Source organism: Carex rostrata, chromosome 18 (assembly GCF_964058835.1).
Source record: "Carex rostrata chromosome 18, lpCarRost1.2, whole genome shotgun sequence".
Classification (NCBI taxonomy): domain Eukaryota; kingdom Viridiplantae; phylum Streptophyta; class Magnoliopsida; order Poales; family Cyperaceae; genus Carex; species Carex rostrata.
In genome coordinates this window covers 7,699,701-7,723,373 of record NC_135935.1, presented here as the reverse complement: position 1 = coordinate 7,723,373, position 23,673 = coordinate 7,699,701, and the positions used below count along the sequence as shown (strand labels likewise).

At 31.5% G+C, this 23,673-nt stretch overlaps 2 protein-coding genes across 2 annotated transcripts; one reads left to right on the top strand and one right to left on the bottom strand.

Moving 5' to 3' along the window:
• Window positions 1-12,956: 12,956 nt before the first annotated feature.
• On the top strand, window positions 12,957-16,494 carry LOC144569757 (double-stranded RNA-binding protein 3-like). Its single transcript, XM_078320227.1, has 4 exons — window positions 12,957-13,154; window positions 14,139-14,386; window positions 15,054-15,273; window positions 15,653-16,494. The coding sequence occupies exons 2-4, from the start codon at window positions 14,141-14,143 to the stop codon at window positions 16,252-16,254; spliced, it is 1,068 nt and encodes a 355-aa protein (XP_078176353.1). The 5' UTR covers window positions 12,957-13,154; window positions 14,139-14,140; the 3' UTR covers window positions 16,255-16,494.
• Window positions 16,495-21,117: 4,623 nt separating this feature from the next.
• On the bottom strand, window positions 21,118-22,966 carry TIM8 (translocase inner membrane subunit 8). Its single transcript, XM_078319627.1, has 2 exons — window positions 22,803-22,966; window positions 21,118-21,481 (listed from the first exon to the last, which is right to left on the bottom strand). Exons 1-2 carry the CDS (start codon window positions 22,836-22,838, stop codon window positions 21,293-21,295), a joined length of 225 nt encoding a protein of 74 aa, XP_078175753.1. The 5' UTR covers window positions 22,839-22,966; the 3' UTR covers window positions 21,118-21,292.
• Window positions 22,967-23,673: the final 707 nt, after the last annotated feature.

Here is a 23,673-nt window from a genome sequence, read left to right as displayed (position 1 = left end):
TTTAAATTGCAAAAAATAATGAATCTATTATACTGTAATTCTTATGAATTTTTTTTTTAAATGTAGTTTGTTAAGGAAAAAATGCTGATTGCACTGTACGTGGGCGGTAAGCTAACTAAGGGTGTAGAGGGCGTGTATTACTCGAAAGATGCCTCATTCGGCTTGCAGGTTAATGAAAGAACCACATTTATTGAACTTAAGCAACTAGTATACGAAAAGACTGGTGTAAACCCCAACCGGTATGACTTAGAATTGGCTACCCGAATTGACACACAACGGGCTGGGGCGGGTAAACCTTACTTTGTGAGTTTTCCTATAACAGATGAGGAGTTGTGGAAGGCTGTGTACCAACAATTTGAGTCTAGGGGGGTCGCGATGATAGACTTATATTCCAGGAGGGTTCCCCAGGCCGGGGCTAGACCTTTTAGTGCGGCTGGGGCTGGACCTTCTAGGGCTCCCCCTGTTGGACCTTCAGGTTATGACAATTCGGCTTATGACAGCCAGGGGTACCACCACTCCCCTCATGACAGCCAGGGGTACCACCACTCCCCTCATGACAACCAGGGGTACCACAGTCCCTGTTATGACAACCCGGGGTACCAAAACTCCTGTGAGTTTACTGAAGTTGTACCACCACCACCACCACCCAGACAGGCACCCATAATCCCTACATTTCCAGCTATACCAGAGTCAGTACCGATACAGTTATCCGTTAATCGAAATGATACTAATATTGATGTTGATGCTATTGATGCCATACCGGAAAGAGAAATGGAAACTGGAGATGAATATTTGATTCCATACCAGAAATGGAAACTGGAGATGAATATTGATGTTGATGCTATTGATGCCATACCAGAAAATCTTCTCGTCTATTGGGTCTATTCCGACGTCGTGAAAGATGAACTTATTATTTTGCTTAGGTGAACTAAGTTATGAATATTTGTGAACTTCAGTTGTATCGTTGAACTTTAATTGTATTTGTGAACTTATTATTCCGACATCGTGAAAGATACGTTGTAATTTCAGAAGACCATTTCGATGTAAAGCAGAAAAAACATAAAAATCAACATGAAATATAAAATAAAACTGCAATCATAATAAAGAGCTACAGTCCAAAATACATCATAAAAAAACTGCAATCATAATAAATACATCATAAAAAAACTGTATATGTATATATGTATGTGTATGTATATGTGTATATGTATGTATGTATATATGTATGTATGTATGTATGTTTGTATATATGTATATATTATACATATATTATAAAAACCGAAAAAAAAAAGACCAACAAGCTGTCAGAACTTGAAATTTAAAATTTTAATAAAGACCAAGTCTTTAATTTTTTGACAAATACCCTAAACAAAAAAAAAACTAAAACTTCACAAATGAAAATATTAAGAAAAAAAATCAGATCTCTAAAAAAAAAAAAAAAAAAAAAAAAAAGTGGACCGCCAGGAATAGTGGCGGTCCGCTATAGAAGTGGACCGCCAGCAACCCTGGCGGTTTGGTTATATTTGAAAAAAATTAGATTTTGAGGTTATTTTTGTAAAAAACTTTTTTTTTTGGGTTATTAATAAAAATGGCCGCATACTTTTTGTATAGAAAAACCTGTCCAGTAAATATTCTCCAAATGGTAGGGAATTCGCATCTATCTCATATTTTGCGTGACTTTTTGGATAATCTCAACCGTTCAAATACATTCTACACGAATCTCAAATCTCAAATAATACTGGCCCCCGCGCTGTTCCGAATAGGCATCGGACACGTCGGTCACGCAAAATATGAGATATCTCAGAGGATACGCACTCAATGGTAGGGGTGCTCGCGAATTTGTTCACCTAAGGTAACATAATATTACTGTTTAGATCCAGACCGTTAAAACAGAATCTACACGAATATTAAAGGTAATCGTGCATTTCAGCTCGGGCCAGATTGACCCGAATTCTGATTGGACGGTAAAGATATAAACGGAAATATTGTGGTACCTCCGAAAATATGGATTCACTGGCTGCTAAGTGCTGAGGAAAGCTGAAGTCTTCATTTGGTCTAAACTATTGCGTCACTCAATTAAAAATAATAATTACATTTGCCTACCGGCGTTGATCCTAAGAAAAAAAAACAAATAATTAAATAAAAAATTTAAAACTATTTTAACTTTTCTATTTTACTAATTCAAACTTCCACCTATAGTACTTCCACAAAAAGATTATACTACACAAAATTTTAGATACCTGTAAATAACGATATGCAGTTATCGAACGGACAGGTACCGTCAAGTGATTAATCGAAAATAACCGACTATAATCGGAAATAATCGGCCAATTAATCGGAAAAATCAGTGATGGTTTGACTACCGTCAATGACTAATCGGCCTAAATCGACGGATTTTACAACACCGGGCTAAAAATCTGTGATTAATCAGAAATAATCGGAAAGAATCAGCTATAATCGAAAAATAATCGGCTAATTAACCAAAAAAATCTGTAACAGTTTGACTACCGCCAATGACTAATCGATCAATTAATCGGTCTAAACAGACTTTTTTTACAACACTGGAGGTCCTTTTAAGTGATGACATGGCGTCTGACTTTCAGTTGATGGCTGATTAGTTCAGACATGTAAATTCAAAGACCGTGTAATTTTAAGTTTAGATATTGACTCTTGATGTTGATATATATTACACATTTGTTGAGGAGGTATTGGCATTTGGCAACTAGGGTTGCTCAAACGGTAGGTTCGGTTGAAACCAATTTTTTTTTCGGTTTTTAAAAATAGAGCTAAACCGTACAAACTGAAGTAAATTTATATTTGTTCGGTTCAAACCGAAGTAAACCTATTGATCTCGTTATTAATGAAAATTACACATGTTCATACACAAATTGTTCAATTCCGTACAAAATATGTCGATGTTCTAAAATATTTAAACTAAAATGAAAGAAATGAAGCAATAATTTAATCAAACAAAATATAAACCATATTTGAACTAATATAATTCAGTTGGTTCAGTTTAGTAGGTTTTGAAAAGTTTAAATCGAACCGATCCATTTAAACCGAAATAATTCAAATATTCAGCCGAACCGATCCATTTAAACTGAAAAACTGAACCATTCAAACCGAAACTTTTCAATTCAGTTGAAAACTGAACCGTTTAAACACCCTTATTAGCAACCTTTTTTTATTTAATAACAGGAAGCACAGAAATTTGGTGAGCTTTTTTTTTTAATTAAAATCTTTGAGAAGAAATATATTGTTTTGCTAGGCTACTATTTTGCTGGAACAACTTTAGCGTTTAAATTTGAAGTACAGTGACAAATTTGGAATTGAAAATAATTCAACGAGGTCTATAATTCGTGATTCAGATATAACATGAGGATAATTCAAAAATTTTATTTTTACAATATATAAAAACATATCAATATTCTAAAGTTTAAAGAAGAAAAAATGAAATATAAATTATGCAAATAATTCAGAATTAATTAGTAAAGTTTGCAAAAAGAATCAAGCATAATTAAAAAAAAGGCGTGTGTTTAATACTTTAATTTGTTTATTCATTCAGAAGGTACTGGAAGAAAATAATTTATTAAATATTTCACAAGTTTTGCTACTATAATTTGAACTAAAAGAAATGTTTTTTATGTTGATAATTGTTTGTTTTTATTAAATAATTTATTAAAAATAATAATTTATTCATTCAGAAGGTACTGGAATAAATGCTTTTTTTTTTTAAACCAGGATAACAAAATGATTCATTGAAAATTGAGGGGCATAAACAAGATAATAAAAAAAGAGAAAAGAAAAAAAAATTCATGTTCCTCTGTGGTGGCATTACGCCAACATATATAATATTTTGTGTTAATTGTTGTGTAATTTGACTATCAGAAGTAGGAATATTATATTTTATTTTTCAAGACTTCATCTTCAATTACTCACCAACTATTTTGACTATATTTTTATAAAAAAAATTATAAATATGCATCAAACAATAATTAATTGTCTGTTGTATTATAGCTAAATATTTATTATATATAATCAAATAATATGAATTTTAGAGTGATCGTAATAATAACTATAGTTATTTCATCAAATATAAAGACATGCGTCTTTCATGCAAGAGGTTATAAATTTGAAAGTCAGATGAGAAAAATTCTCTGTGTAATAATAAAGGTTTTAAAAGAGTGTTGGGTTCCCCAACCCTCTAATTCAAATAATTATTCATCGTATTATTTCACCAATTATAACAATCTCCAATTAGATATTGTTGGTGAAATAACTTATTTTACTCATTTTATTCAAAAATCATATTTTATAATTATTAAGTTTATTGTAATTAAATTAAAAGAGAGAGAGAGAACTTATGAAACAGTTTTAAGTTCCGATACTAGAACAAAGAAATTTTTTTTTATATAAATAATTAAAATAAAAAATTATGATACACCTAGCAATTAATAATTCATCCAACAGCTTGGTTTGATTAAATCCAACTGACTATTTCCAATAAGTCAAATAACTGTAGCGATATGGTAGGTATATAACTGCTCTACAATTGCTTTTCGCCAAATAATTATACACCACAGAGTGTTGGGGATATTATTCACATATCTACCCATTATATATACGAATTATGATCTGGATCCTTTGGTCCTACAACTTGTTTGGGCATACTAACCAGTCGTTTTTCTGGAAAAAAAAATATATATATATATATCACCCCACATGACTGGAATTTTTGTTAAAAAAATATTTTAAAAGGGTTCCTTAAAGAGGAATCAAATCTGAGCACTCTCCTATTCTTTTATCCGGATCGTTCAATTTGTTTGGTTTTAAAATTCACAATATTAAAGGGTTAAAAGGTAATTTTTCTTTTGACTGCCCATTTGCAACCTACTGATGTGTTTAAAAAAGAGAAATATCTCAAAAATAAAATTATCATTACTTCTACAAATGAAAAAGTTTAATATTAGTTTTATTTAAAGTATTATCATTTTAGTCACTTGACTTTCCATAGCATTTCCAATTTAGTCACTAAATGTACAAGTATTTTCATTTTGTCTCCAAACTACATTCTATAATTCGGCATTTTCTTTGTCAATTTTTCGTAATGTCATATTGTATATATCTGGAAAGGGCATTTCCAACGAGCTGGCTCGTCACTAGTTGAGTCCAGTTTGTACTCATTATGAGCTGACTCATTCGAGTTACGAGTGAGCTGATTGTAGAGGTCTAAGCTGAAATTTCAGCTTGAAATCATCACGAGCTGGACCAATCTAGCTTGCGATCTGACAAGCTGGCTCGTTGGATTTGGCTAGATCTTGTTTTAAGAAGAAAATAAATTATACAGACTTTTTGGACTGAACTGGACCGAGCTGAACAGTATAAAATGTACATAAATTCATACAAATTCATAAATTGATACCTAGTTGAGCTAGCTTGCGAGTAGACGAGCAAGCTAAGCCCAACTTGAACTCGTTAATTCTAGATCGAACTAGTGGCGAGCTGACTCGTTAACAGCTCAATCCAATATTAAACGAGCTGTTAGTGAGCGAGTCCGATGCGAGTTACGATAGAACCACGAGCCTTTTTTTTTTTTTTTTTATTGATTTCAAAGCCCTTGGGCAAAGCCACACCTTTTTTGCCACCCCTTACCGAGACTGCCCGTAAAGGTCCAAAAGCATTTCATTGCAATACAAGAAGTTTATTCAATAGTTACGGCCCATAAAAAATGCATGCCCATTTTAAACTTAGAAGCCTTTTTTTTCCAAGCCCGGCCCACAAAGACCAATTAATTTACTTATAAAGTTTTTAATCGGCCCAATAATCCAGCCTTTCCTCTTCGTTTTGAACTTTAAACACTTAAGCAATTCAGTCCCTCGGATAGGCAGAAATCACAAACTTCCTCAACCGAAACTTTTTTTTTTACCATCTTTAAAATATATATATATACGCATTAACTTCTTTTTTTTCTCAGAATTTGAGAAATAGCCTGGTTGCTATTTGAAATGGAGACCCAAAACAGACTAGTCGCCATTTCAAATGAAGAACTATTTTTTTTTTTTTTTTGTCAATGTTAATAGTAATTTTTATTGAATGGTTTTAAACAGAATTCTAAATACTATAGCGTAGCTATAGTTTTTTCGGACCTTAAAAACTATAATGTTATTATCAAAATTCTAAATAACTAATTATAACTGCACAATAATTTTTTCGGACATTAAAAACTATGACGCAATAAACACTATCTATAATCTTGGTTTAATTTGAAAGATTGCAACTAATATGGGGCACCTGGTACGAGGCATTAATTTTTCTGATTTTTACCAGAATGATTGCCATGATCATATTAAAATGAGCAAGATGCATGGGGTGCTACAGAACAAATTATTATTTGAAGAAGGAAATCATTTTTCATTAATTGGAGAGAGTTGGGACCAAAAAAAGAATGGCGATTAGGATAAATTTGAAATTCTGATTAAAATTTGATTATTGGATTTATTTTTTATTAAAGATGGTAAAAATAAATATCTTGTCTTCCTCAATACGGTTCTCAATTCAAATTAAAGTTGTACCAGCACAAGCGCATTCCGTGTATAATAAATTAATAATTGTTTTTGCAGGGCTAATTTTATAACATAAAATTATCAAAACTTATAATTATTCTTTATTTATTATCTAAAATCTGAACAATATTATTTGAGTAATTTTGAATGGATGCATAAATTTTTGCGCAAAGAAAACCAGCTGTAAGAAATTTACGGTACGCTGGTTGCTTATTGGATTTTATGAATAATTCAGGACTCCAATTAGATTGATTTGTAAATGTTACATCGGTTTTTACGCTAACAGAATATATAGTTAGGTTAGGTATGCATTTACCAATCCAATCATGATTGGGCAGTAGTAGTTATTATTAGAAAAAACAAACTACATGTTGTTCTCAAAACGTTATTCAGTAGTTACATGATTGATTTATTAATGTGATAAAAATTTCATATAATGCATTTACAATATGGGTGTGGGGTGGGGGTTAATATCCTCATGATTTTCATACATTATAGTGCTTCATATTTTTTATCTTTATTTTTTAAATTCAAACAGTTGATCTGATTCGCTCAGCGTAATTCCCATATTAATATGTGCTTGGAGGAGTACGGCTAACGCACTTCCTTTAGTATATCAACTATATTCTTCCGACCTTTAAAATCTATTGAATATCGGCTTCAAATGACAAATTCAAACTGTTCAAACCAATCTCCTTAACGAGAGCTTCGTTTCCATTAAAAAAAAAAAATCGAATTTACTTACTATCAAGTCAAGTAGTAAAAAAAATGAAAGATATAATGCATTAAAATACCAACAAAATCTTTTTTATTTTGACCGCTTGACTTGATGATAAATAAATTCAAAAATAAAAATAAAATTATATGGACACAAATGCTCTCGTTAAGAAGTTTGGTTTAAACAGTTTGAATTTGTAGTTTGAAGTCGATTCCATAGATTTTAGAGGTTGGAAGTATATTGCTAATATGCTAGAGTAAGCGTGTTTAGCCATATTCGTGCTTGGAGACCAAATTTTATATTTTTTGTTTATTTTACTATCTTTTCATTTATGTACAAAATCATTGATTTTTGGACCATTCAAAAACATTGATTTTGTACATATCTCAAAATATAATAAAGTTTTTAAAAATATATAAAATTTAATCTCCACGTATATTTTAATATAGATATAATACAGAGCAGTTCGGATTAAATATTTAAATAAAAATAAACATATATAAATAATGCAAGACACGATGCACATTGAAGACATATTATTTATATTGTTTTTAATTAATTAAGGACTCTCTTTTGCAGTGGTAAAATCACCAAAATTCACATTTATTCTTAAATTATTATCTAGTTCATGAACATTGATTTATAGAGGCATCAAAAGATTACATCAGCTTATATGTATACAAAAACCTATGTAATGAATATTAGTTATATTTTAAATTAATTCAGTGTTAATTTTAACTCATTCAATCATTAAAACTAAAGTAATATTTATTCTCAAATATTATCTAATACTTGCGCAAAAAAATATTAGAGTAAATTCGAAAAGATTCATTATTGTTTTGCCAGAATAAATAAAACACATTTGCATCAAGTTATACATATATTTATAATCAATTTGTACCCACTCTCATCACACACACACACACACACACAAAATTACCCACTCTGAATCAAAAAATTACCATATTTACAGTTATATATTCTAATAAAGTGTCAAGTTAAAGAGAAAAAAAATGACTTAAAATATTGTTTTCCGGTTAAATAAATCATGTCTTTTCACAATAATTCAAATATGTTGAGAGTTAATTAATTATTCCATTAATTGGTCGCACCATTTCTTCTTTGACAATTCTAGTCCGACAATGCTAAACAGTAAACAGTGCTTGATTTATAAGGTACAACAGTACTACTACACTACACTACTAGTTGTCTAACCATTCACCATTTATAACGGTTGTCATGCATGCCTCTCAAGGTTTTGTTAGTTTTATTTTTATATGGCCTATGTTATTATTGTGTATTAATTTCATTCATATTATGTTTGCTTGTGGACTAAAGCCAGGGTGCAATAAGAAGTTTAATCATAGTTATTTCACCAAACGGACATTAATTGAGTCAGACTAAGATAATATAAGCTGATCTTTAGACCGGCCTAAATTAAACCACTTCACATGGTGGTTTAATTTTATTACACGTCGTGGTCTAACACGAATGATTATAATAATATATTATTAGTATATAATTATATAATTAATATCTTATATTGTTAATATATTAAATAATTATTATAATAATATTATATAATCAGTATCTTTTTATTAATAATTATTATTAATATATAATTATAATGTTATATTGTTAATATATTAAATAATTATTATAATATATTATAGTTATTATTAATATATTAATATTATATAATTAGTATCTTATCATTTATTAATAATTATTATTAATATGTAATTATATAATTAATATCTTATATTGTTATTAAATCATTATTATAATAATATTATAATGTATTATAGTTATGATTAATATATTAATATTATATAATTAGTATCTTCTTATTAATAATTATTATTAATATCTTATATTGTTAATATATTAAATAATAATTTAATATTATTATATAATTAGTATATTTTTATTAATAATTATTATTATTATTAATATTATAATTATATAATTATTAAGTTATATTATGAATATATTAAATAATTATTATAATAATATAATAATATATTATAGTTATTATTAATATATTATTATTATATAATTAGTATCTTATTATTAATAATTATTATTAATATACAATTATATAATTAATATCTTATATTGTTAATATATTAAATAATAATTATAATAATAATACTATATATTGTAGTTATTATTAATATATTAATATTATATAATTTGTATCTTATGATTCATAATTATTATTAATATGTAATTACATAATTAATATGTTATATTGTTAATATATTAAATAATTATTATTATGATATTATAATATATGATAGTTATTATTAATATATTACTATCTTATTATTAATAATTGTTCTTAATATATTAATATTATACAATTAGTATCTTATTATAAATAATTAACCAACTTAGGCTTCCAAAACTTTAGTTCTCCACCAACTCTAACCAAACAAGGAATATCTTAAGCCACGATCAATTAATTTAGGCCTCCTTAGCTTTAGTCCACAATCAAACACCTCCTCTGCTTTGATGAAAAAAAATTCAGAGTGCTATTTAATAAATATACTGGTCCCAAAGGTTGCCTCAGAGTTATTAAAAAGACCTCTTCTCTTATTTGGACGCCCCATTCTGAAAAAAAATTCGTCCACTTATTTTACTGAAAGAGAGAAGTAAAAGAAAACGTCAAAGGTCTCCATCATCATGTCTGAGGAAAACTATTAATAACCGATATTTATGCTTCCGTCAAACGATGCCATCACTTCAGAACTGTAAATTTAAATTCATTTGCTATTTTATTTTGAATTTACGATTTCTGGACACGTTATGATTTTATTAATAATGCAAACAAGTTTTGCACATTTCATCTCTCTCTACAGTGGAGAGGAGATTCTCCATCTCTAATGCAAACAAGCAAGGCAAGAACACGGCTGTGCAAATTTAAAAAGATAAAAAAAGATTAACATGTGGAGGATAGGCAAAGAGAAGAAGTATGTTGGCCGACAAGGCTAATAGTTGGGGAATGGAAATTAATTAGATTCACTATTTAGTGGCGATATATTTAACTTTTGTTTTAAAAAATTCTGATCTTGAGATTTATTGTGAACTTATCTTCTCTGGTTTTTTTTTTTTCGGAACTACCCCTGATATATTACCTCAATTGTGAAATGAAAAAGTGAGAGCAGAGCCTGGTTGTCAATGGGTACGATACGGGTGGAAGTATTTTCATATTCATACCCACTAAGAATGACCTTATTCATACTCTACTCTTACCCGTTAAGAATTTATCTTATTCTACTCTACCCTTACCCATTAAAATTATCTGGTAATTAACGAAACGGTAGCGGGTGAATAATGAATAATACTAGTATAATAATTAGTTTTATTATATTTTACAAATAGAACATCAAAACTTATTTATTTTGCCCATATACAATGACATTACTAATAAAAAATAAAAATAAATGTTTAATCAATTTCAACTAAATTGTATTTTTTATAAAACAAAAATACATCTTCCGACAAATTTAATTATTTAATTAAAGAACAAGACATGCGAATAAAAATAATATGTTTAATGTTTTTCTTACAACAAAAATAATACACTAAATAATAAAAGTACTCACTAATTAGTGCTCAAACATTATTATATTATTATATAATTAATCTATAGGGTAACGGGTACAAAATAGCCTTTACCCGTACCATTATCCGTTTAGCTAATGAAGAAAAATTCTTATCCATACCCATATCCAATAAGCTAACGAAAAAAAAAATCCTTAACCATACCCACCTTATCGAATACGGTACGGGTTCGGTAAATGGTTAAAATTAAGGGTATCATTATTGACACCCCTACCTGGGTAGTAGGCTGGATATTTTTCTATTTAAGAAATATAAAATTTAAAATTAAAATTTTGGAAAAATATTAAAATGAATGTTTGGATTTAGAAAGTCAAAATATTTAATATAGTTCAACATTTTAGTTAATAAAATATAAAAAGAGAACAAGGGCCATGATTTGAGAGTAGGCATTTAAGGACTGAAAATCCTGCCTCTTAGGTCATAATTTGAAAATTAAACCTTTCTTATGCGTGAATAAATATTAATAATTGGGATTTTTTTTTTAAAAAAAAGAGCAAAACAGTAGGGTGGTTTTTTTCTTCTATTTAAGAAATATAAAATTTATAATTAATTTTTTGTAAAAATATTAAACGAATATTTGGATTTAGACAGCCGGAATACAAAATATAGTCCAACATTTTAGTTAATAAAATATGGTTAGTAAATTTAATTTCCTGGTCTTTCTAAAAAGAAAAAAAAATATAAATATTTTTCCACAGATGTAATTTGAAAGTTTGTATCTATTAAATAAAACATTTTTGTGGTAGTAGGCTAGTAGGCTAGTAGCCTAGTAGGAAGAAGTAAACAAAGGTAACCGAAAGCTTCTTAAACAAATGTGAAGCAATGCAAAAACCAACGCATTTGGGTAATTGGTATTTGGTAGTTGCAGTTCTAAGCTTCTGAACAAACATGAAGCATTACAAAAACCAACGCAGTTTGTATTTGCAGTTCTTCTAAGCTTCTGAAACAAACACACACATGAATTATGAAGCAATACAAAAACCAAAGCATTTTGTAGTGACAGAGCTTTGTGTCGGTCAAAGTGAGTAATGATGAGTAATGACCCCTCTTTAATTTTAACAATTATTATATTATATACGCATCAATAAAGAATTAAATTCTTATAGTACATATCTAATATGCTAAAAATATAGGCTACCTATAAACACTTTTTTTTTAATTTTTTATTTTAAAAGCTAGTTTTAGAATAATCTCATAATCAATGCAATCTAATATTAAGGTTGTGCTTCACAAATGCAGTGTAAAGAAAAAGGGAAAGAAAGAGTCCGAGTGCAGTTTCTCTCATTACAGTGAAACCTACACCTCGATTTGGGATTACAAATTTTAGAAATTTGTACAACGGCTTCCCCTCGCCACAGTAGCGCGTTCTTCTCCTTCTCTCCGATTACTTCCTCTGAAGCAGGGTCGCAACATGGACACCGCGTTTTTTTTCTCTTCCCCTTCGTTTCTGTTCCTTTCCTTTAATGATAAAGTTTGCATCCCTCTGGAACACACCCTACATATTCGGAATTAATAATCTCACTGTTAAAAATTAATCAATTGTATGCATTAGGAAGCCAATCTGCTCCTTTGACCCTCCTATTCTTCAATCCGAACCGTTCAACATTGATCAAACGGCTTCAATTTCTTTTCAACATGGCACAAATCTGAAAGCACAAATAAATCAGATGTAATTGAAGCCGTTTGATCGATTTTAAATGGTTCGGATTGAAGAATAGGAGAGTCCTCTTTTCTCAAGAAAAGAAGCAGATTTCATTCCGTATGCATTAATACCCTACAAAATACTTAATATATATTGTATATGGTGGTTTATATAATTGCTTGGAGTTAAGTATCAAACAAATGGATTGAGAGTTGAGAGCATGAGAGAGAGAGCGCGCTACAGCATGAATACAAATTGCTTTTAATGCATTATTAATGGCAGAGTGAGAGTCAGCTGGACCTGCCTCATCTCTCTCTCTCTCTCTCTCTCTACAATTGCTGGAAAACCGTGCTTCATTAGGAAACTGTGCTTCTTAAATACATGAGACCATAAAAACAAAAGAAAAAAACAGGAAGCATAGACCCATTTCAGTCTCTCTCTCTCTCTCCCTCTTAAATTTTTGTTCTGCTTAGAAAAGCAAGAGACCAATATCTCTTCTTCCCCTCCAATGTCCAATGCTATCATGCGTCACTTCTTCTAGAGCGAGAAACATCTTCTGGGCTTCCGTTTTAGAGCGAGAAAGATCTTTTTTATCTCACAGGTACACCTTTTTCTCATGATCATTTCTTTTCCAAAAACACTTCTCGTTGTTTGGTTTTCCTCTCTTGCTTAGGTAGAGAGAGATATATATAGAGCGCTTTGTTTCCTTTTAAAAGTAATATAACCCAACCTCTGTTCCTCTCTCTCTCTACCAATTTTTAGGATTTTAAGCAGTTGAGTTTGATTTCAGACCATCACAGTTTGATTTTAAGCAGTTCGTTGCATGCAAAATAAATCTCTTTTGATTTCTTTGCCAATCTTAGTTGCTATCTAAACAGAACAAACATGGTTAGAGAGAGAGAGAGAGAGAGAGAGAGAGGAGAGAGGCTCTCTCCCTTAAATTTTTGTTTTGTTCTAACCTTGTTAGTTGTATCTACCTGTACTTCTTACGTAATCATAAATTCCTGGTTTTGGGTCCTGTCAGTGTAATTTGAATAGTAATATTTTGGCCTTTTCAGTGCTCTCTTTGTTTTCTTCAAAATATGGTCAAACTTCTGTATTAACTATTAACCTCTTTCCTATAAGAAAAACATGGTCAAACTTTCCATTCAGTCAATGAAGTTAAAAAACATCTCTCGTTCTCTCACTCTCTCAAATAGAAGCTATCTTTTGTTGAGATGCTATTCCTCCAAATTGCAACATTGAGTAATACTGATTTGATTTATTCAAAGTTACTTGTAATAGCTTTGTATTATGAAGGATCTAAAAGTTAGATATGTATTGGGCACAAGAACCCTCATGGCCCTGTACTGGTACCAAGAATAAGTATACATAGATACCGGTACATATACCATGCATAACCTTAGGTTGAGGGCACTTTAGTAGGGATAAATTGCAGTGTAATTGAGCAACAAATACACTTAGATAAACCCAAAAAACTGGGGACCAAGATCCTCAACTGTTGTTCACAATAAAGCCAAGTAAATCAATGTCTATTATTGATATTCATCCTGTATTGATTTTAACATGCTTGCTTTTATTCAAGGAATGTATAAAAATCAGTTGCAAGAGCTAGCACAAAGGAGCTGCTTCAATCTCCCTTCATATGCCTCAATTCGCGAGGGCCCCGACCATGCACCTCGGTTCAAGGCCTCAGTTACATTTAATGGCGAGACTTTTGTGGGCCCCAGCAACTGTACAACCCTTCGACAGGCTGAGCATGCTGCTGCTGAGGTGGCACTCTCCAATTTATCCAACCGGGGTCCCTCTAAATCGCTGACAGCCAAAGTCCTTGTGAGATTTTTTTTAGTTATTTTAGATTTTTGAACAGGATTTAATTGATTTCAGAGACTTTTGAGAAAAAAAATATAAACCAATTGGGAATTCTCAATTTTATTGGTATCATGGTACGAGACCAAATCTTCCTTTAAGTATCATTGAACTCAACATAGCATGAAACATCGACCTTATCTTGCTTCTTCTTTAATAGTTTGTTGATACTTGATACCCTCCTATACGTTGCTTATTTGTTTCTCTGAATTTATTTTGTGAAATTTGTAATGACCTATTAAGTGAGCTTATGCATTAATTTAGAAGTTACAAATTAATCGAACCTTAAATTTGAGAAATGTTATCATTATTTCATAAAATCACCTGATCTAAACTATTTGTATATGAAAGAACTATTGCAGCATGTTATGGCATGACCAAACCTCCTACCAGACTATGTCAACCCAAGGCTTAGAACTTGGAGAGTTGTCGTGTCATATTAGTTGAACAAGAAAACAGAGCACTGGTGTTTTTTTTTTCTTTTATCTGAGAATCTGCTTAAAGAGATCACACAGCATTTAATTTAAATTACTCAAAACCATGTCATAACATTCTCTTTGAATCACATAATATGATAATACCACAACATATAAATTTAATGGTTTTTTTATTATTTCGTTGTTATATATAGGATGAGACTGGTGTATATAAGAACCTTCTACAAGAGACGGCTCATAGAGCAGGTCTAAAGCTACCCGTTTACACAACAACCCGATCTGGACCCGGGCACTCCCCTGTTTTTTCTTCTATTGTCGAGCTAGCTGGTATGAGTTTTAGTGGTGCTCCGGCCAAAACCAAGAAACAGGCTGAGAAAAATGCTGCTCTGGCTGCTTGGGTGGCTCTAAAACAAAGTATTGTCTCTCTTTTAATTTCTTCTTCTTTTTAAAGGTCTACTTCTTCATGGTTTGATTTAATAATGTTACAAATCTTTCTAAAGACCAACTTGAACATATATAATAAATGTAGGGACCGCAGCATAACCAAAATTGTGATAACTCTAGGGACCATGATACAATTCTTCCCTTGCAAAAAGATTACCATGTTTATACTCTAAGAAGAAACTTTCCTTTGGAGTAGGAACATTCACAATAAATTCAAACTTTTGTCAGAAAATTCATCATGGTTATTCCAAATAAGAAAAGGAGTTCAATGAAAAGTAAAAGAGAACTCTTATATTTATTTGAAAAGATTTTGCTTTGCTTAAGATGTTATAATTTTGAATGTAAACAGTGCCAGATTTGGGTTCAACTCATTATCAGCAAAACCAACAACAGAAAGAGATTCAACCTTCTAATGAAGAACAAGATCAAGTAGTTGTGGCAAGAGTTCTCTCTACTTTCAAGCCTAAGGAGGACAAAATGTCTGTAAAAAGGACACCCAATTCGGGTCTGTTAGATACTACGCGCCCCTCTTCTCCTCGCAATCCTAAACCCTATCTACACCAATTGCGGCCGTTTGAGACCGTCTCATTTCCTAAGCCAACCTATCAAAATGCGTCAAAGTTTGTACTGCCGTTACATCTCAAGCATCAATTAAATGAGAAGGAGAAAAAAATTACAACACAATTTGGGAATACTTTTGAATCTGGAAGGTCAATGTTGGATCAAAAGATAAATTTCAATTCAAGGCAATTTGGCAATTTGGGGGCAATTCAAGTGCCTCCTATGATTTGTAGGGGTGGATACAGCCATTCACCAGCAATGGCACCTATGGTGCAAATGCGATCGGTTGTCCCTGTGTATGCTGCACGTCCCTCGCCGGTGACTAAGAAAGAAGGTGAGGTTTGTAGTGCCTCTTCCAATCTTAGTAAGCTCCAATTGCAAAGAGAATGAAAAGGAGCAATAAACAGAGTACTAGTTGATTAGTATAAACCCTTTTGGGTTTATCAATCTATAATGTGGGGCTGGTGTTCTTAAAGAGTTTTGATATTTCTCTTCATGTAAGTGATTAGCCTTGTCTTTAGTTTCATACTTTTGATGGTTAGCTCCTAAACAATTGTAGCCAGAGACGCATGCAAGCGGAGTTGCATGCATCCCTTGTGCTTAATTTGACATTACTTTTCCTAGAATCTAGCTACTCTGCAAGGTTCACTAAACTTACAATTGGCCTAATTGTCTTTGAATTCTGACTTGATAGTTTATATCTACACATACTACTAACATATTTAGTATCAACCCACACACACACACACACACACACACACACACACACACAATGTGTCCCCCAAGTGTTTATGTAGTCTGAATGAAACATGATGTATAGTATTTCTTTTTCACTGTTAGTTAGCTGACTTTGCTGTATTAATTTTAGAATAATAATTAGGTATTATGTGATGAACATGATGGCTTGACAAAGTTTTTAGCATGACAAGTTTTATGTAGATATAAAAGCTGAACAAATTCATTGAAGTGTTGCACTAACAACTTTTGTATGAAATTATAAGAGACATGGAGAGTTACCATGTTACTGAGATCTTATATTGTGATGCAATTATGTAGTAGTTTTTGTATTTTTAATATGTAAATATGTTAAGGGTATTACCAATATCTACTTAATTAATTAAAAATGCAAAGTTCAAGAGGCAAATATATCAAGCATCATTTGCACATTTTTCTTCCAAATAAAGCCATCCAATGCCTTGCTTTATTATCATAACTAATATTTGTATTTGAAATGGAATGGAGGCATGATGACATATTTCTCCCTTGTACCAATTTACCTTTTGTATTGTTAGCACATGCACGTACCAAAAGAGATGGTGCTGTGAAAAGATGGAAGAATTGCAACACAGACAATTCTTCTGTAGCACAGAGAGAGAGAAGAGAGATGTGATCTACATTAATGAGCGATGCACAGACATTTATTGCCTTCTCAGGAGGCCATGAGAGAGAGAGAGAGAGAGAGAGAGAGAGAGAGAGAGAAGGGGGATGGCAGGGCTACTTAAATGTGTACAGAGTCATTTATTAGTGGGCTCTGTACTCAGCCATTAATGCTCTTCTCCTTCGTAGACCACTGTAGTACAACTTCTTCTTTTTTTACAAATTAAACTTCTCAGTAATAATTAACCTACTGAAAACATTACCATCAAAATTTTTTATTTAGTTTGAGAAATATCTTGCCAAACAATCACTATCGCGAGTCTATTATCATGAGATTTCACATCACATGTCTTGACTGATATACCTATTATATCTGCTGTCGCTAACGATCTTTGTCAATTTCAATTAATGAATCAACGATAAATGAATTATTCGGATTCGATTTGGCGAGGTCAATAATTCGTATATAATTCGAATTATTCAGATTAGAGATCTTAGTCCTGCAAGAGAGCAAAAAAAAAAAACAAATAATAAAACAAATTATAGGAAAAATTCGGAAAGAAATTGTGAATAATTCATAAAATTTGGGAATTATTCAAGTTTAATTCGGTTAAAGTTTGGTCAACCGAATAATTCGCTACACATAGCAAACCACAGCAAGAAAAGCAGAGAACCTACATGTTGCTATAACCTGTTAAGTCAAAAACAATAAAGATTTTGACTGGGCTAATAATTTTAGAATTTCTATAATAATATATGTGCTTATTAAGGGTCACTTCTTACACCAAATTACTACCTATTTGTCAAAATAATTTATTGTTTTTATTGACAAGTAAACTATTTGTCGAAGGGTTATTTTATTAATATTTATTTTTTGGCCATATATTTTATCATCTCCTCATGTGCAGCAATTAATGCTATGATGTGCATTTGGTCGGCTGGGGTTGGTTTCAGTTTTAACTTCTAAGAGCATGTTCCATCAAGTTTAATATTATATATATATATATATATAGTAAATCTAGGGTGTGATGTGTTCATCAAGAGGATTTGGTGAGCACAACTCCAAAAGTATATCGGATCGACTTTAAAGGCCTAATCTAAACCGTTGAAATCCTTGTACTTCATGAGTGATGCATGTACATATAAAATTTTAAAAGTTTCGAGTTTATTTGCTATACGGTCAAAGAAAGAAACTTTTTATAACTTAATTTATAAGTTATTTTATATATTCAATTTTTATCATTTTTTTGACCGCTTGACCGTGTAGCAAATAAACTCAAAACTTTTAAAATTTTATATGTACATGCATCACTCATGAAGTACAAGGATTTCAACGATTTGGATTCGGCGTTTGAAGTCGATCCGATATACTTTTGGAGTTGTGCTCACCAAACTCTCTTGGTGAGCACATCACACCCTAGCTTTACTCATATATATATATATATATATATAGGATTTGGCTAATATGTTATGGGTAGTTAAGAGGCCTCCCGTGCTACGGCTCAATATTCGACTTTTCAAAATTCTAACGGTCGATCCGAACCGTTCATCTTGTTCTCCATATTAATATGTGCTTGGAGACCAAATTTTACATTTTTTGAAAATTTTTTACTATTTTTTTAGATTTATTGAATATCGCTGTTTTTTATGGTCCAGATTTCTCTGAAAAACAGCAATTTTCAATAAATCTGAAAAAATAGTAAAAATTTTTCAAAAAATGTAAAATTTGGTCTCCAATCACATATTAATATGGAGAACAAGATGAACGGTTCGGATCGATCGTTAGGATTTTGAAAAGTCGAATATTGAGCCGTAGCACGGGAGGCCTCTTAGCTACCCATAGCACCGTAGCCAAGTCATATATATATATATATATATACGCGCCTCTCAAGTCTCAAGTCTCCGAGTACTAATTTTTATCCTGTTTGGCTGTTTCTTTGTGTTTACCAAGTTTACAAGGTATGTTTAAATGCATGACATCAAAACTTACATCTACAGTGTACGTAAAATAAAATATAGACTGTTGCGTGTACCGCTTTTACTGAAATCAAGTTAGGTTCAGGTCTCGGCTCCTCTGAACTGGTACGGAGTTCAGTGCTAGAATCAGATGGTTTTTAATTTTTTTTATCGGATCTAACCTTTTAACATATTTTTTTTATTGGATAACCTTTTAACATTAAAATTGAGCGGGATGATGTTAAGTACATAGTAGAAATGCCATTACATCTGTCTCAGCTGACCATTGGATGTAATACACACGGTCAAAATCTGTTTAGAAATTAGAGTCATCCATTAAAGTTCGTGCAATTGGAGAGCAGTCTAACCCGTTATATATATATATATATATAGAGGTAGGCTAATATACAATCGATTGTTCCTGAGGTCCCGTACAACCAAGTTATTTTCTGATTTTTAAAGTCCAAATGATCGATCCAAATCGTTTATCTTGTTCTCTATATTAATATGTGCTTGGAGACCAAATTTTATGTTTTTCTGAAATTTTTTACTATTTATTAAGCCACTTTGAAAACCGCTGATCCAACGGTGGCTTAACAAAACAGTAAAACCAGAATCCACCATTGGATCAACGATTTTCAAAGTGGCTTAATAAAGAGTAAAAAAATTCAGAAAAATATAAAATTTGGTCTCCAAGTACATATTAATATGGAGAACAAGATGAACGGTTTGGATCGATCATTTGGACTTTAAAAATTGGAAAATGACTTGGTTGTACGGGACCTCAGGAACAATCGATTGTATATTAGCCTACAGTAGTGTTTTGCAAACGGTCCGGTCCGGTCCAAATCTCTCCGGTTTTTGGGTTTCTTTCTCTGATCCACGGGTCTGCATGTTTCGGATTAGACAGTCCAAATTTGGAGAGGATGACCCAAACCCGTACTAAGGACCATGGTCCAGACCCACACGGGTTGGTTCGGTCTATGGTCCGGTTCAGTTGATCCACGGGTTAGTACAGTTTTGCACGGATTAGCACAATTTTGACGACGGGTTTAGCATGGTTTTGACGACGGGTTAGCACGGTTTGACTATGCAAAACAATTAAAATTTGTTTAAGAAGTGAGAGAGATACTGAGAACTGCATGTAATATTTCATTTAAATTAGGTCTAGTTTTATGGCAACAAGGTCGGTCTAAATAGATGGAAAATAGGCGGACAAGAGGTAATAGAAATATTAGACTTGATGTGGGTCGTCAGATCTCTAAAAGTGGGCTTTAAAGGAACCTCAATGAAATCCATTTCTTTTAATCAACCGAACAATTTTTTTTTCTTTTTCAAAATGCTCCGATTTTTAGTGTATTAAGACTTGATTTGATTTAGTTGATGCTAAATAAACCAAATAAATATAAACAGTGATATATATTGATAGCAGTGCAATATCACATAAATTGATTCAAGCAAACTAATTTTCTATTCTTGATTATAAATTAAAACTTTATAGTAATTCAATTTATACAGATAAACCAAATTAATGCTGGGTATTCGGTTAATAAGTTTCTTCAATTCATTTGATTTATATTAATACAAAACAGAGAAATATTTGGCGTAACAAATTTTAGTTGCATTTGAACACAACTAAATAGGGGAAAAAGGGTTCATTTTGTGGTTCTAAATACTACCTTATAATTTAAGCATTCTGACAAACAGTATCACTGCACTGTAAGCCCACACCTATGTAGAGTAGATCGTTCAACACCCATTTTAGAAATCCATTTAGTATATTATAGCCCAAGAGGAAACAATCCCATCACAAGAAAAATATCTCAAAGGCATAGAAAGAAAAATAACACAAACAGCCAATCATCTAAGTAATTAAACATGAAAAGAATGTGTTCAAAGGAAACTGGATGGAAAAAGCAATTGACAAGGTTACAAAAAAATTTCACTGTGTCATTTCAGAACATTGGGCAGCAATCCCAGTATAAGAGCTTGTACGCTCCCAATAAGCATGAATTATTAAAGCAAAATAACAAAAACAAGCTACATCTATCATCCTGGTAAGGTTTAGCGAGAAGAAAAATAAAGGAAGGAGAGATTACTGCATTGACCCGAACCGTTTGGCAATAAGCATGTTCATGTCAAGGAATCGCTGGGCACAATTTGTGAGGCAAGTTGTTTCACTGGAACTGAACTTGCTTCCGGGTGTACCAGTGATGCATTTATCCCAGCACACACTTGTCAGCTTTCCTACCATCTCATTTAGCATTGCCTTTTGCTTCTCTTGCTGCATTTTATTTTCAATACAATCAGACACCAAGACAATAGCAAAAGTAAAGTCAAAAGGCCAGAGTTAGATTGGGATTTTAATTAAAATTGAATTGGGATCATTTACAGGTTTCTTTTCATTTGTCATTCCAGTGGGGTCTTGTCTAACTTATTTGTCTAAATTACTTCTTTTATCGACTATTTTTTCCAGATTGATTAGTGCTTAGCATAATTCATTGAAATAAAATAAAATTTCAGCCACTAAGACATTTGCTTATATACCACATATGAGTATTTTTTTTTTCTTTGTAACAGCATTTTACCAGTTTTGTACATGCCACCTTACTTTCGCAATTCATCAAATCTTTGTTTTCCGTTTGGGAATTATATATGGAATTGGTATAGCAAAAGGAAAAATGATGATAGAGCCATGTCCCCATATAGTTATCTGCCAACTCCAACATTTGCTTCCATTCTTTCTTCTTTTTTACTTAAAAAATAATTACGTTTTCTTTTGGTTTTTGGTACATGTTGATTCCTAAACCATCTCTGTCAATGTGACTGGCCTTGGTACAATATTACTAGCTGATTGCAATTTCAAGCTAGGAGAAAATAGGTAGTGCTTGTATAGTAATAATTTAAAAATACAAAAGCAATACGACTCAAAAGTTCATGAGACAGTTAATTAAGCAGTATCATTTATACTAGAAGAAAAATTATTTAACTGGCATCAAATAATTATTCCTTATATGTTTCTTTTTTTGATCAAAATTAAATTAATTAATACACTAAAAAGGCATTTGGGTATCAAGTACTGGTAAGAGCAATTTGAGAAGTAAAGATAATGAAGCATTTGGGTATCAAGTACTTTCATAATCAATAGCTACCACCTGAGAACCTGATCCTTAAAACTTAATTAATTTTCCAAATACTAACATCTGAAGAACATAAAATTACAACATTTTTTAGTATAAAGAGAAACCATCTCCAGGGACTATTGCTAATTACATACACACACAGAAAAATGGTGGTAAAAGCAATTTCGTTAATTATTTAAAAAAAAAAAATTGGGTCAATCGTAAATGATGGTTGCACTAGATTGATATAATACAACCACAAAATATAGGATCCTATTGTGTAAAATTATTAAAACAACTATTCACTAAAAAACTGAAAAAAAAAATATCCATTGGTTTCGTAACGGTGTAATTAGATTAAAGGGTCAATCAAAAGATTTGATCTTTTGAACATGCACAGAAAAATGCTCCGATAAAGTGGAACAAGAATTTAAGATGAAATCCGAAATAAAGAGAAATTAAAGAAACTTCGCAACAAATTACCTCGATAAACCGCTGTAACTCGGCTGAGTCCTCCATTCCTGCTCTCTCTCTACCTCTCACCGCACGCACGCTAAAACCCTAGACGAAGAAGTAAACCCTAGATTAGAATCGAGAGAGAAGAGCTATGTAATAAGTTGGATCGAATATTAAAAGAGGGGAAGATAAAACCAAACCCGGCCCAACTAATTTTGGGCCTCTTCCTACTGCGTCCGTTTATAATCCAAAATTAAAGTTCGAAGTCCGATACAAAAGCGGATCGGCCCAACTAATTTTGGGCCGAAAAAACAACATGTTATCGTTTAAAGGCTCAATTAATATCTGAAAAGTACTGTTTCGTGGGTCAAGATTTTAACAGAGTAGTTTTAGCTTCATGCATCGCACAAACCATGTGCAGCCCTGTTTATACTCTATAGTCAGTGTGCTGCATGGAGCAAAACCTTATCTGTTAAAATCTTTACCCCTGTTTCATCTGCACTGTTTATAAATTGAATGGTACAAGGTTCTTTATAATGGTTTTACTATTTGAAAAATCCAATATGCTTTAATTCTTCAATAATGGAACTTGGGCATTTCATTCTTTCTTACTCTTTGCATAAATGTTACCTACTCAATGCTTTTACATTCAAAACTTGTCTCAATAAACACCATGTCCAATCAGAAGTACACTTTTTACAAAATTAAGATGAAAATTTAAGTCCAATTTTTTTTTTTTTTTTTTTTTAAAATTTCAAGTATCAAGTAAAAGACATGAGAACATATGCTCTATTGCTTTTAAGGGATGAAAGTGTAGAAAGTCATTTTTGCTCTGCTCATTTCTGTTAAGTATCATTTTAAAAAAATTGCCAAATTTTTAACTTCAACTATTTCCATG

Excerpts from the sequence above, each read along its gene's own strand:
- LOC144569757 (XM_078320227.1), top strand. The coding sequence starts at position 14,141 with ATGTATAAAAATCAGTTGCAAGAGCTAGCACAAAGGAGCTGCTTCAAT. Across the intron at positions 14,387-15,053 it reads CGCTGACAGCCAAAGTCCTT|GATGAGACTGGTGTATATAA; the intron begins GTGAGATTTTTT and ends TGTTATATATAG. Across the intron at positions 15,274-15,652 it reads TTGGGTGGCTCTAAAACAAA|TGCCAGATTTGGGTTCAACT; the intron begins GTATTGTCTCTC and ends GAATGTAAACAG.
- TIM8 (XM_078319627.1), bottom strand. The coding sequence starts at position 22,838 with ATGGAGGACTCAGCCGAGTTACAGCGGTTTATCGAG. Across the intron at positions 21,482-22,802 it reads AGTTACAGCGGTTTATCGAG|CAAGAGAAGCAAAAGGCAAT; the intron begins GTAATTTGTTGC and ends AATAAAATGCAG.